Here is a 13,500-nt window from a genome sequence, read left to right as displayed (position 1 = left end):
ATCACATGCACACAGAGAAACTGTGAGCAAACCTGTCAGTACGACTTGAACGTCCTTTGAATGTCAACAAACTGTGTGTGTGTGAATAATGTGTATATTGCTCACTATTTACCATTTATTGTTTTTATTTAAATATTTTCTTAAAGAGATTTTCCAGATAAAATCTCATTGCACATGTGTATTGACAATCAAGTTTTATTCTATTCTATAAAGACTCAAAATTTGTATGCAAATATATAAAACATGGACATTTTACATAGTTTCTCATTTGAAATGAGACTTTACACTGCAAAATCTTTCCAAGAATATTTGTCTTATTTCTTGTCAAATTGTTTCTAGTCAAAACTAATCTCTTTCCATCTAAAATGAGACTCAACTTGTTTTTAGATCTTTTCACTTTTTTCAAACAAATTTTTACTTAAAGCAGAAGTAAGTGATATATTTGTGTTAATATAAGTCTTAAATAGTTATATCTTCCGACAGCAATCACTTACATAGAGTGTTTGGTCTGAATCACGGGTCTGTCAGTCCCTCTGCTCTGCTCTGAGCCCAGGAGAAAACTTTTATCGTATCCTACAGTTTTTATCCAATGAGGAGAGAGAACGGCATGCAGGGCTGTGTGTGCAGTCAAGGGACGCCGTGAATGTGTTGACGTAGGGACGAGGACTGTTATGGTGCGTTCAAGGAAACTCGTAACTCGTGTTTTTCCGACCTGTGAAGTCATACCAGTTCAATCTGGTACGAGTTCACCGGTCGGAAGTTACGAGTGGCCGTTATAGTGACTTTCACCGGTAAAACAGGTCGGAAAAACACGAGTGGGTTGCCTGGAACGCTACAAAGTCGTAAGTTGTGACTTGAAGCTGTAATTTACGGTTTCAAAAGCCTACCTGGAACGCAGCATTAGCCAAAACGACCGGATCGCTTACTTCTGCTTTAAAATAAGTAGAAAAATCTGCCAGTGAAAGAAGTTTGTGCTTGTGATTTTTCTACTTATTTGAAGTGAAAATATGCTTGAAAGAAGTTAAAAAGTGTCTAAAAACAAACTACTTTTTATGTGATGAGTCTTATTTTAAGTAGAATGAGATTTGTTTTGACTAAAAATGACATTTTGACTAGAAATAAGACAAATATTCTTGGTAAGATTTTGAGTTTTTGCAGTGTAGCAGCAGAATGGATCCATTTCAGTGTGATATGTTGAGTGTTGTGCTGCTTTGAGTAACTACACTCATTCTGGCTTAGTTCAGACATGTTTTCAACTGACACAATCGTCTTATCAATGATCATTTGAATTGCATACAATCACTGATATTGCCACAGTGCGGCCTGGTCTGGAGTCAGCAGCAGCTTCAGCCACTATTTGCTTATGTTCACACATTTAAACTCTGATGCAACTTGAGCATCTGCATCATCACTATCTGCATCATCACTAAAAAGCCAAAACAGGAGTTCTGCATTGACATCATCATGATAGATCAACGCCAATCGGATCATCGGATCATCAGACCTCTTGTCGGACGACGGCAGAGACTTGGGCGGCTCTATCCTGATGTCAGGGTCCCACTCGCCGGGGGGGAGGACGATGACCTCGTCCAGGAACTCCTCGATACCAGCCAGCAGGTCCTGCCTGTCTTTAGCTTTGTAGGCGATATCATGGAACACCTGCCAATAAACACAAACACACACACCCAAACACACACCACTGATTAGTAATCAGCCAATCAATAATATAACTTATCCATTTGCTCATCCAGAGCTTTGGAGAGAGAAAAAAAAGGCACAAAAACTGGGACATAGGGAGGATTTCCCCTCTTTCACAATGTCCATAAATAACGTGTCACCATGCGCACGTGTGTGTGTACACTGCAAAAACTCAAAATCTTACCAAGAATATTTGTCTTATTTCTAGTCAAAACTAATCTCATTCTATTTAAAAAAGGACTCATCACATAAAAAGTAGCTTGTTTTTAGACAGCTTTTACTTCTTTCAAGCAGATTTTATAATAAGTAGAAAAATCTGATAGTGGAGCAAGTTTTTCTTTCTTATTACAAGCACAAAAAACTTGTTTCACTGGCAGATTTTTCTACTTATTTCAAGTGAAAATTAGTTTGAAACTAGCGACAATTATATGAAGACAAGTACATTTTTAGGTGATGAGTCTTATTTTAAGTGAAAAGAGTTTAGTTTTGACTAGAAATGAGACATTTTGACAAGAAATGAGACAAATATTCTTGGAAAGATTTTGAGTTTTTGCAGTGTGTGTGTGTGTGTGTCCTGGGACAAATGTGACATGCAGGTAGAGCCCTGCTGGACAGCTCAAGGGGGGGGGTTATTAGTCCAAAACACAAACATCTGTTAACCTGTGTCACAACAGTCATGGGACAGGAGAGGTGGGGGGAGGAGGGGGGAGCAGAGGGGAGAGAGGAGAGGAGGGGGTAAAGTTTAACTTGAGGAAATCCTGGAAAAACACTTCCTATCCTGCCGTGTTGACACATGAGACACACCGAGGCCTGTGGGAATTTGTGCGCCAGGTGCTCTCAGGGTTAAGAGACGTTACGAAGTGCTTGTTAACATTCCTGACAAGACGGAGGAGAAGTGAAGACACACACACACACAGACACACACACAGATCAGGATGTTACAAAGAAGTTTAAATAAAAAAAAGAAAGACCTGGGTTGTGTTGCAGGATTCACTGTGTTGACACCAAAACAAAAATGTGTCGACCGCAACTCCAGCCCACGGCTTAGCAGCTAAAGCCGTGAGCTGGTGAACTCACCACCAACTGCTGCCATGATTAATACGGCAATATCCACCGAGCTGAGAGCTGGCAGCAGGTCAAGTGGTGAAGGAGGTGGAGGTGGAGAACACTCTTATATCAGAGAGTCTCAGAAATGATCTGGATCGTTTTCATTACTTATGAGGTGCCAACGTATCGCACGGCAGTTTTTCAATATCATGGATTCCTGTTAAATCTCCTCTGTATCTGAGTCTCTGGTGAACTCTTGTCTTTATCTTTTGTACTTTTGATAAAATGACGACATGTGGCAAAGACACGTCGTCCACACTAATGACATTCCCATCAGCCACAGCTGCACTTTGCATTGGGAAAATGTTAGCATGCTAACCTGCTAAAGCTGGATAAAGTTATCTGCTAAAATATTAGCTTTTATTTCCTTTAATCACTTTTTAAAAAAATTGTTTCATTCAGCTTCTTATATCCGTCTTTCACAGCGTTTTCTTCTTATGTCTTAATGTAATTTTTATTTCTCTCTCCTTTAATCGCTCCAATCCCCTCACATCTTTCTGTTCCTCCTCCTCGTCTCCTGCCGTTATTCTCTTGTACGTTTTTCTGCTTTCATACAAAGCACTTTGTAACACTTGGCTCAAACCGGACCAGTTGTTAGTTATTACATTAGAATAGCTGCTGAATCCGTGGGCTAATGCAGTTTATTGATTCACTGAGCGTCGTCCCTCTTAAACCATCTTGTTATCAAATAAATGTCAAGATGCCCCATTATCCCAGGTTTACCACAGTAACTTACAATTACACTAACCCAATAGAACCGGCTCTCAGACTCCAGGGTGAAGGCTAAAAACAGAGGCGAGGGTAAAGCAACAAAATATGAAATTAGCGCGGTAATAACCCACCTCATCTGACATCAGAGTGGCGATGGCTCTTCCGATCTCGTGATAGGACTTTGCTTTGCCTTTGGGGCCGAGCAGCACAAAGAGGAACCTGAATGCAACAAAATAAGATGCTCATGATATCTATTGAGTGACGGCAAGTTGCCGATGCTGCTGTTGTGTGTGTGTGTGTGTGTGTTTTGTACCTCGTGGGCACGGGGACCTCGGTCAGAGCGCCCAGCATGACGGCCTGCTGCAGACGAACAAACGCCACGAAGGGAGTTTCCAGGAAGTCGACCTCCCCGACCAGCACGTTGGAGGCCTCGGCATCACGCGGAAGTTTCTTCATGAACTTATTCTTCAGCTGTTTTTTGGGGGAGAAAAAAAAATATATCAGAGAGGCAGTGAATGAAAAAGTTACAGGCCAATTTCATAACAATAAATTTAGATTTAGGCAGCGAGACACGCTTCCTCATCTGATGACAGACGAGATCTTAGATCTTAAAGAAAGAACGACTACGTCTGACGTCTTGTTTGTATTCTATAAGCACATAAGAGCAGGTAGTGCCCACCCTTTCCTACTATTATTTGCTCAGCAGCAGCTGCAGTTCGACTTCATGCCACTTAAAGGGATAGTTCAACATTTTGGCAAATTGGTCCATTGCCATAATCTCTATAGATTTAGGAGTAGGTTCGTTACCTTTAATTCTTGGTGCAAGGTATTTTTTGAACGGCGGAGCAGAGCCGCGAGCTGCTCAGAGCTATGCTACAGAGGCTAATGGGATTTCTTGGTTTCCCTCATCAAACTCATCAAATACACAATCCAACAACTCCAAAACGCTCTGGTGGACAAGTTGTGACCTGCACATTCACCACGCTATGAGATAATAACAGAACGTTACCAGACAGAGTTGTTTTAGAGGCAAATTCATGCAAAACCGCTGATGCGCATTCCCGCAGGTGGCAGTTTTTCGGCAAGCAGTCTGCATTTGTCTCGAAAACAACGTGCCATGCCTGCCATTCTAAAAGCTTGCATCGACAATTAAAGCTAACAAACCTACTCCTAAAACTATAGGGATTATGGCAATGGGCCAATTTGCCAAAATGTCGAACTATCCCTTTAATAAACAAACTTTACCACAGTTGTGTGACTCTGCATGTACATGTACGTAAGAGAGTGACATGTAAAGTCTGCACTGCTCTGATTTTGAAGAAGTTGCCAAAAGAAACAAAATAAGTCGTGAGGCGATGATTAACCAAGACCTTGATGCGATGTCAAAGGCCGGAACCATTCTGACTAATGCACAGTTTCATTAACTGTTGGTGCAGGAGCGTTAATTCTTGCGGTTACACTTTAACTGCTTGTGATCTTTCATCTGTGTGTGTGCAGAGCATCTGTACAACACCCGGTGAGTTTCCTCATCCATGACTCACGACAAAGAGAGAGGGAAGAGGGAGGGAGGGAAACTGCATGTGCCTGTGATAGAAACTCACACGACAAAAACGGGAGACAGTGAGCTTTTGTTCCAGAGCAGCGAGGGAGCCAGGGGTCTTATCTATCGGTGTGTGCGAGGCTCACAAGCTCATGCGCACACACAAAGCCCCGACACATGACATGACGCTGGCTGCAATGGGGCTGCTTTGTGAATGCATGCATTGATATAAGAAGAAGGGACAGAGACACACACACACAAACAAATTTATTACCTGGTCCTTCTCTGGTTTGTCAGAGAAGTCGCTCAGGCTGTTGGAGGTGAGGTTTCGATGGGCGGTGGTTGGGCTGCCTGCACGGAGGAGAGAGACACACTGATGATGTTAGAGGAGAGGAAAAGACTGGAGACATTTAAATGAGAAGAAGCAGAATAAGAAAAAAAAAGAAAAAAAGGCAAAGAAGAAGTAGAAAAAGAAGAGGAATCAAAAACAGAGCTAAAACATCAGGAGCTGAGCTGAATGTGTCGAGGCTGAAGCTTTAAACTAAACACCAGATGTTCATCTATTCAGAGAGGCAGCCTGGTCGACTTATGCTTGGGTATCTAGTGTGTGAGAATGCAAACTTTGGAAATTCACGTGACTCTGCAGTGTTTCAGTTTTCTGTTGCCATGTAAATATTTATGTAAATACATCAGGAGTTATGGAGCGAAGCTTTTCTGTCTTTGTGTTGTTTCTACACTCAACACCGAGTAAACACAAATCCAGCTGTTTGACACGATGGACTTTTTCTGTTGGCTCTACTCAAATGTGGTGATTTCCATGTGTGGAGAGGGGGTGTTGCTTAAAGGGATAGTTCAACATTTTGGCAAATTGGCCCATTGTCATAATCCCTATAGTTTTAGCAGTAGGTTTGTTACCTTTAATTGTCGGTGCAAGCTATTTTTAGAACAGCGGAGGAGAGCCGCGAGCTGCTCAGAGCTACGCTCATGGTATTTCTTGGTTTCCCTCATCAAACTCATACACAATCCAACAACTCCAAAACGCTCTGGTGGACAAGTTGTGACCTGCACATTCACCACGCTATGAGACAATAACAGAACGTTACCAGACAGAGTTGTTTTAGAGGCAAATACAGAGACTGCTTGCTGAAAAACTGCCACAGACGGGAACGCGCATCAGCGGTTTTGCATGACTTGTCCACCAGAGCGTTTTGGAGTTGTTGGATTGTGTATTTGATGAGTTCGATGAGGTAAACCAAGAAATCCCATTTGCATCCATAGCGTAGCTCTGAGCAGCTTGCGGCTCTGCTCCGCCGTTCTAAATATAGCTTGCACCAACAATTAAAGGCAACAAATCTACTGCTATGACTATAGGGCTTATGGCAATGGGCCAATTTGCCAAAATGTTGAACTATGCCTTTAAAGAGGCTGCATTCAAGAGGAGGAGGAGTGCTACGCCCTCACTTACAGAGGTATCCCATGCTGGAGCTCCTCGTGACCTCGCACTGCTCCTCTACGTCTTGTGGGGTTAAGAAAGGCACAGGGTGCTCTTGGGTGCTTCGTACTATAAAATCCCACCCACACCCAGAGGCAGGAAGTCAGAGGCAGCAGAGATCCAAGAGGAAGGAGGAAAAAGGAAAAGGAAGTAGAGAAAAGACAAGGAGGGAAAAGAAGTGAGAAGTTGTATTAGGAAAGAAAATAACCAACAGTTTGTTAGTGACTGAGTTGGAAATGAGTCAAAGTGAGAAGTTAAGAGAGTTTAAAAGATAAAAAAAAAAACCACATTTCTTTACCGTTCTCCTGGTTGGAAAACAGACGACTGGCGCTGGAAACGCTCTTGCCGATGTCGGCGAGAGAGCGCAGGTTGGACTTCTTGGTCTGGTGGCGATGTTTCCGTAGCAACGTGTACATGACCTTCTCCTTCAGGTCGGCCTTCAGCTGACCGTTTTCGATCTGGCTGTCGGTGATCATCTCTGTCGGACAGAAAGGTCAGAGATCATCAGGACCTGGGTCATTCCTGTTGTGGGTGTTGGAGGGGAAGACGCCGCCGTACTCACCGACCACCTGCGGCAGCGTGCCGGCCTCCAGGTCCAACATGATGGTGCCCTTCTCGATGCACGTCTTCAGCTCCATCAGGCTGTGCAGGGACAGCGTGGCCACGTGGGGTTTACTCCAGCGCTCGCCGCCCTTCTCCACCTTCTCCTCGAACTTGATCCATCTGGAACGGGACAGAGCAGGACGAGGACAAAGAGACAGAGGGACAGACAGAGGGACAGTGTTGTGATGCATTCACTGCCAAACAAAAGCACAAATACCAGAGTGTGTATAATCTTTTTTTTTCTCCTTCTCAGGCTCCTGAAAGGTCGCTGCAGAATATAAATACGTGCAACAGAACAATGGCTTTAAAAAAAAAAAGAAAAAAAAAAGGTAGGGAACAAAATACAGGCTGCGAACAAAAACGGAGACAAGATGGATTCTGCTTTCTTTACCAAAACAAACCCCGAAGTGTTGTGACTCGGTCACCGTTCACAGGGATGGAGTACGGGCTGCAGGGGAGCGTGGAAATAAAAAACAAATCTTGAAAACTTTAGAAAAAGGAGACTGCGATGTCAGCAGCGGGCCTGCACCGCTCTCAGGTCGCACAGAGACTTTAAGGATAGTCGAGTCCCGAGGCCCAAGACTCAGGACAAGGATCCTTTTTTTTTTTTTAATAATAATGCCTCACATGTCACGGCTACAAAGAGCCTTTCTCCTGAGGCCGGAGGATGGGGTTTCCTCTGGGGATAGAGTGTCCCCTCTGGCTGAGCTCCACACGCCTGTGACCAGACATCCACCAGGGAGAGGAAACGCTGTCGACCTGGAGGAGTCCATTTACTCTGCTTTTTTATGCAACTCACTCTTTTAAAAAGAGAGAAAATAAAGGCGAGACACAACAGGCAGAAACATCGGTTTTTCATGCACTGATCAATTTTGCTTCCTTAACGTGTCTTCTTTCAGAATAGTGGAAAGAAATGGTAGAAAATCCACATGAAGGTGGTTATTTTACTTCATTTTGTCGGTAGATTTCTCCTAAATTCACCAAAAGTTAGCATGCTAATGTGGCTAACTGTGCCATGCCTGCGTCATGTCAGGTATCATTGTAAAGCTCTCTCTCTCCTGAACAATGATGTAGGCTCCAAAAATGGTAATTTCCTTTGTATCAGCTACAAATCATAAAAGTACGATTGATGATAACAATCTATGGAATTTTACAGTACAAGTCTTTAAAAAAAATAGTTTTTCCTCAGACTCTGAGCTAGAAATCTCAACTTCAGCAGCACTTACAGACACCAAACCTTCCAGTTTCTCCCTCTCTATATTTGGAGGGTTTTACAGAGGGGTTTGTTGATATATCATTCACAGCCTGATTGATACAACATTTTATTCCTAAAAACAGGGCGAAATTAGATTTTCTTTTAGGGCTGTTGACAGTATTTTCTCATTTACAGAGTGATAAAAAGAGATATCCAAAATCCTCCTCTGTAAAAACTTCTGACTTTACTATGTCAACAAAATAAAACCAAAGTTTTGAAAGTAGCTTTATCCATTGAGCAGATTTCTGTTCCGGAAATGTATGCAAATTGGCGCATATTTAAGATATTGCCTCATTTACATATTTAAACATACAACTTGTAATACAAAAACTATTTGTCTTAATGGAAGTGATAAACTTGGGAAGTTTCATGGTGATATCTGTTTAAATTTCGACCCTATCCACCTGTAGTGTCCACTGTGCTTCCTCTATTACAACTGACTGCTCAGCTTCACAGTCAAAGTGCTGGAGAGCCGAGTGCAGCATGAAGTTTTGTTGTGACCATGTGGGAGTTTCGGCCTCTTCCTGCTCTCACAGAGCAGGTACAACTGATCTCAGCCTGATAAGAGCCGACGGGCAGTTCGCTGGACGGCGGCCTATTTCCCTACACACTCACTCACACACACACACGCACACACACACACAAAACGGGATTATTCATAGGAGGCCGTGTTCCGCAGGAAACTTTCTCTACACTCCCCATGGCTGGTGATGTAGAAGGCAGGGAGGGGATGGGAGTAGAGGGAGTAGTGGAGGTTGGGGGTGGGGGGAGCTGCATGGATTGTATTGCATGCTTGGCTTCTGTGACTCAGTGGCTCACCTGGCCGTCTCCTTCCACTCCATCTCCTGCCCGTCCACACACAGGAGCTCGTCCAGCTCGGTGAAGAGCTGCGGGGGCGGGGGGCCATCGTCCTCCTCACCGAGGATGAACTTGATCCTCTCGGCTGGAGAAACTGAGGAGGAGAAAAAAAAAGAAAAGACAAGTTACAAACTGGTTTTCTCAGGTTCAACTCCTGCAATAAAGCTGATAAAACATGATTAAAAATAACAATGTTACTCATTTATAGTGTATGTGCGTGTGCATGACAGCAGCAGATCTTATGTAACAAACAGGGTTTAACAACTGTTCATGAAGTCAAAGATGCAAATCATTTGACGCAACATTTCTCACGCTACATTAAGTTTTTGTTGTTCCATGCAACACAAAATCCTCTGACACCTTCATGTCACAGTTGCTACAACTGGTTTTATGGCTTCAACAGACAGAAGTCGGCAGCCATTAACTTCTCAGGAAACAAAAACCAAAAAAAAAAAACAGAGGTCTTCCAAATAACCTCAGGCTCGTTGCATAACCTGAGTCATTAGTCTGAAAATCAACAAGTGTTGGGACAAACAGTGACGTAAATGTGTAAAAGCCTCTGACAGACAGAGCTGCAGGGAATATGTCAAGTTTGTTTTGAGGAAACCTTTAAAGACATTCTGAAATACTCTACTCGAAATCTTCACAAGGATTTAAGGTTTTCTTTTTTATCTTAGTTCTATATATGAAAGTATCACTTGAAGCTAGATATTGATATTAGCAGGTGTGATTTATGATATTCTGAGTGTGTAAAGTCATTTCCTCTTCTTTTTGGAACAGTTTTTCAACGTATCATCTTCCAGGTCAGATCTACTTCTTCCTGAGCTGAAGGAACCTCTCTCTCTGTGCGTCACACCCTCACACCCACTTTTTTTTTTTTGCCTTGGCCTATAACTCTTTACTTCCTTCTAAGAAAGGTGCGCCTGAGCTCTGTGTCAGCAGACTGACCTGTGAACATCGAACAAGCAAAGAGGTGAAGTATGCATCTTCCTCTTCCTGTTCACACAGATAAAGGAGGAAGCCATGACAACCAACAGGCCACACTATATAACAACAATAATAATAATAATAATAATAATAAAAAGAAAGGAGCTGCTGTGTTTTAGATTCAGTAGCTTACAGGAGGTTTTCAGTCCTAATGGTTCTGAGAAAGTTGTGCAACTTTACAAGGTGGTGGTGGTGAGGGGGGGGGGTTATATAGACGCAGCTTTTCTCTTGATATACTGCAGCGGACTGCAGAGTGTGTCACCTTTTAATCCTGAAACAGCGCGCCCAAGCTTAACTTAGGATGCTTGTTTTTAAAATAGTACAGTGGGAGCTGTTCCACCGCGCTGAGAAAATCTAACAACTGTTAAGCTACACCAAGGTCAAGATCAATGTCGCACAAAAACCCCGGCGGAGGCTGACAGCTTCAGGATACGGACCACTGAGTGTCCCCTCGTCGCTGTGTGTCAACAACATCCAGCCACCACCGCGACAACCACGACAACGGAGGTTACAAAACAGAAAACACAAAAGATCTCCTTTCCTGGTTCCCACAGGACCTGAACTTGACTTTTGAATGCAACACTTTTGTGTGACGCCACGCGGTGTACCGCACAACAGCGCTCACCTCTTAAGCCTCCGGACTGTGTGTTATCAATGAAAACCAGGCTTTTGTTGTGGTTACACACGACTTTTAAAGTGGACAGCTCCGCGGGACGGAGGGGAGGGGGGGGGGTTTGTTAGAATCAACAGGATTAGAGAGATTTGGATGGAGGGCAAAACAGCGGAAAATCCTACAAGTGGAGGACGCTCCGTGTGTGTGTGTGTGTGTGTGTGTGTGTGTGTGTGTGTTGTCTAGAGAGGTGTGTGTTTTGAGGAGATGTCATCCTACCCACACATCAACATCTCCCACTGTATAATATACATGTACACTACAACATCTTCACACATGGTGCGTTTAAGGACCTCAAACCTCCCTCTCCCCTCCCTGATGCTCCTCAATTATTCATATGGAGCAACTGGTGGAGCAGCAGCAGCGACGCAAACAAACTAAACTGGAGACAACGTGTCATAGTACACTGTAAAAGAAAAAGTAGGTAACACTTTACAATAAGGGTCGTTAGTTAGTACATTATTAAGCATTATAAAACGGAAAGGTGAAATCCGGCGATCTGATTGGTTGTTAACCGTGGTATATTGAGCATATACCACAGCTACTATTCTAAAGCCATATCACAGCGTAAGCTATCACTCCGCGTCAGGCACGTATGACTGGTATGAATGGAAGTTGTTGTCATGTATCCATGACAACGGACTGTTGCAGTCCGTAGCCCAAGACAGCTGATGTTTTTACGATGTTAAAAAACGGACTAAAGTAGTTGAATCCACATGTTTAAGGTGAACTTTCACCTCCGGGGAGGGTTAACAATGGTAGAGGGGATTGAGCAGTGACTTTCACCTGAAAAAAAGCGGAGGAAAAGACGAGATGCAGAGCTAACTAGGAGCTAACGTCTGGAGAGGTGGGACTATTTTTTTCACAGTGAGGCTATTTTATTGGATAATATGTATTTCTGGTTGAATAAAACTACATGAAATTGATTGCGTATCCCTCTTTCATATTGCTTTTATTGGTAACCGTTTTATAAAAGCAATATATCACTCCAGTCCGTGGTATATGCTCATTATACCACTCTAAGGGGGTTGTCGTCCCTCCGCTTCGCGTCGGGCCGAACAACGCCCCTTAGCCGTGGTATAATGAGCATATACCACGGCCTGTCGTGATATATTGCTTAATTAATTACCTGTTTACAGATATATTAACAATCATTATTATGTATTATTTAGGATTAGGAAACACATTAATGAATGTAGCCTATTAGTAAGCAGTTAATTCATGTTTACTACTCAAAGTTAGTTAATGAATTAAGTTGAATAATGTAATTAGTTATCATAATGTATGAATTACTCAGCATTAATTAACCCTTTGATGCACAACATATGCACACCCCCTCTAATGCGCAACATGGGTCTAAAATGACCCGCATTCATTTTCCTTGTGAATTCATGCTGGGTGAGTGTTTCTTTGTGGTATCTTTTAAAATCAATATATTTTATGATTGAATCATCCAAGTATCATTTGAATATCTTGTTTTTAATTAGTACAGGGTGTTATTTCCATTTTTACTTTCTTATTTTATGAACAAATAGACAAAAAGTCTCAGAGAGTGGACCAGTTAGCTAGCTAGCTGTTGACATTTCTACATTCTACTGTATTAGTTAACTACAGTAGAACATGTCACCAGCTAGCTAGCTAGGTAGCTGTTGACATGTTCTAGCTGGTGTCTACAATAGAATATTATTCTATTGTAGACACCAGCTAGAACATGTCATCATGTTAACAGTTAGCTAACTTGCTAATATTAAGGTATTTCCCTTTATGACAAGTAATGTAGCTACTTATTCAAGGTAACTAAAACCTTATCAATTATGCACAGTTATCTTTAATGAGTCATCAAATGTTTCTTTAGGCAAATTGGAATAATTGTAAAACAAGTAAATATGATTATATGTGCTTAAAAAAGAATATTTACTGAAGAAAATGATAAATACTGTGCAGTGATTTAAAAGATATAACATTGAAATAGCCTACTCAGATAGAATAAACTATGGCTAGCTGTTGACCACAGTAGAATATGTCAACAGAGCTATTAATGGGGGAAAAGGACAAGTAATGACTAGTCATTATTGTAATCAAGGAAACAATTGTCTGTTGTTGGTATAGATAGTGAGGGAATGCTAAAATTAAAGTATTCTTGCTATACTTGTTTTTTCAACTGGTCCACTCACTGAGACATTTTTGTTCATTTTTGTTCACAAGTAAGAAATGAAAAATGGAAATAATGACCCCACTAATAAAAAACAAGATATTAAATAATACTTGGAACATTCAATCATAAAAAAGATAGATTTCAAAAGTTACAGCAAAGAAACTATCACTCAGCATGAAATCACATAGGAAATTAATGTGGGTCATTTTAGACCCATGTTGCGCATTAGAGGGGTAGTGATACAAAATGTGTTTTTATTAAAAAAGTAAAAAAGTAAAAAATGAAATAAGGATGTATTATGATCAAAGACAAGTTAATTGAGGAATACCTGGAATTCTACATGATGAAATAAAATTTTCGCAAAGATATAGCACAAAAAAACTCACTCGGGTCTATTTAGACCCATGTTGTGCATCAAAGGGTT

General features: G+C 41.9%; 1 protein-coding gene across 7 annotated transcripts in view; it reads right to left on the bottom strand.

Annotated features, from left to right (window-relative positions):
- LOC146977003 (electrogenic sodium bicarbonate cotransporter 1-like) overlaps positions 1-13,500 on the bottom strand; it is a 38,448-nt gene that overhangs the window by 14,157 nt on the left and 10,791 nt on the right. For 4 of the 7 annotated variants that reach the window (XM_085792850.1, XM_085792851.1, XM_085792849.1 and 1 more), the window contains exons 4-11: positions 9,226-9,358; positions 7,111-7,271; positions 6,847-7,026; positions 6,522-6,617; positions 5,331-5,407; positions 3,830-3,987; positions 3,648-3,735; positions 1,505-1,659 (exon numbers count right to left, since the gene is read on the bottom strand). In XM_085792850.1, the coding sequence (XP_085648976.1) occupies positions 1,505-1,659; positions 3,648-3,735; positions 3,830-3,987; positions 5,331-5,407; positions 6,522-6,617; positions 6,847-7,026; positions 7,111-7,271; positions 9,226-9,358 (1,048 nt within the window). The remainder of the gene's footprint in view (positions 1-1,504; positions 1,660-3,647; positions 3,736-3,829; positions 3,988-5,330; positions 5,408-6,521; positions 6,618-6,846; positions 7,027-7,110; positions 7,272-9,225; positions 9,359-13,500) is intronic. The other 3 variants (XM_085792854.1, XM_085792855.1, XM_085792852.1) reach the window with 1 other exon arrangement.

The sequence above is a fragment of the Trachurus japonicus genome, chromosome 12, assembly GCF_045865225.1.
Source record: "Trachurus japonicus isolate A0001 chromosome 12, Traja_1.0".
NCBI lineage: Eukaryota > Metazoa > Chordata > Actinopteri > Carangiformes > Carangidae > Trachurus > Trachurus japonicus.
This window is presented reverse-complemented; position numbering and strand designations above follow the sequence as displayed.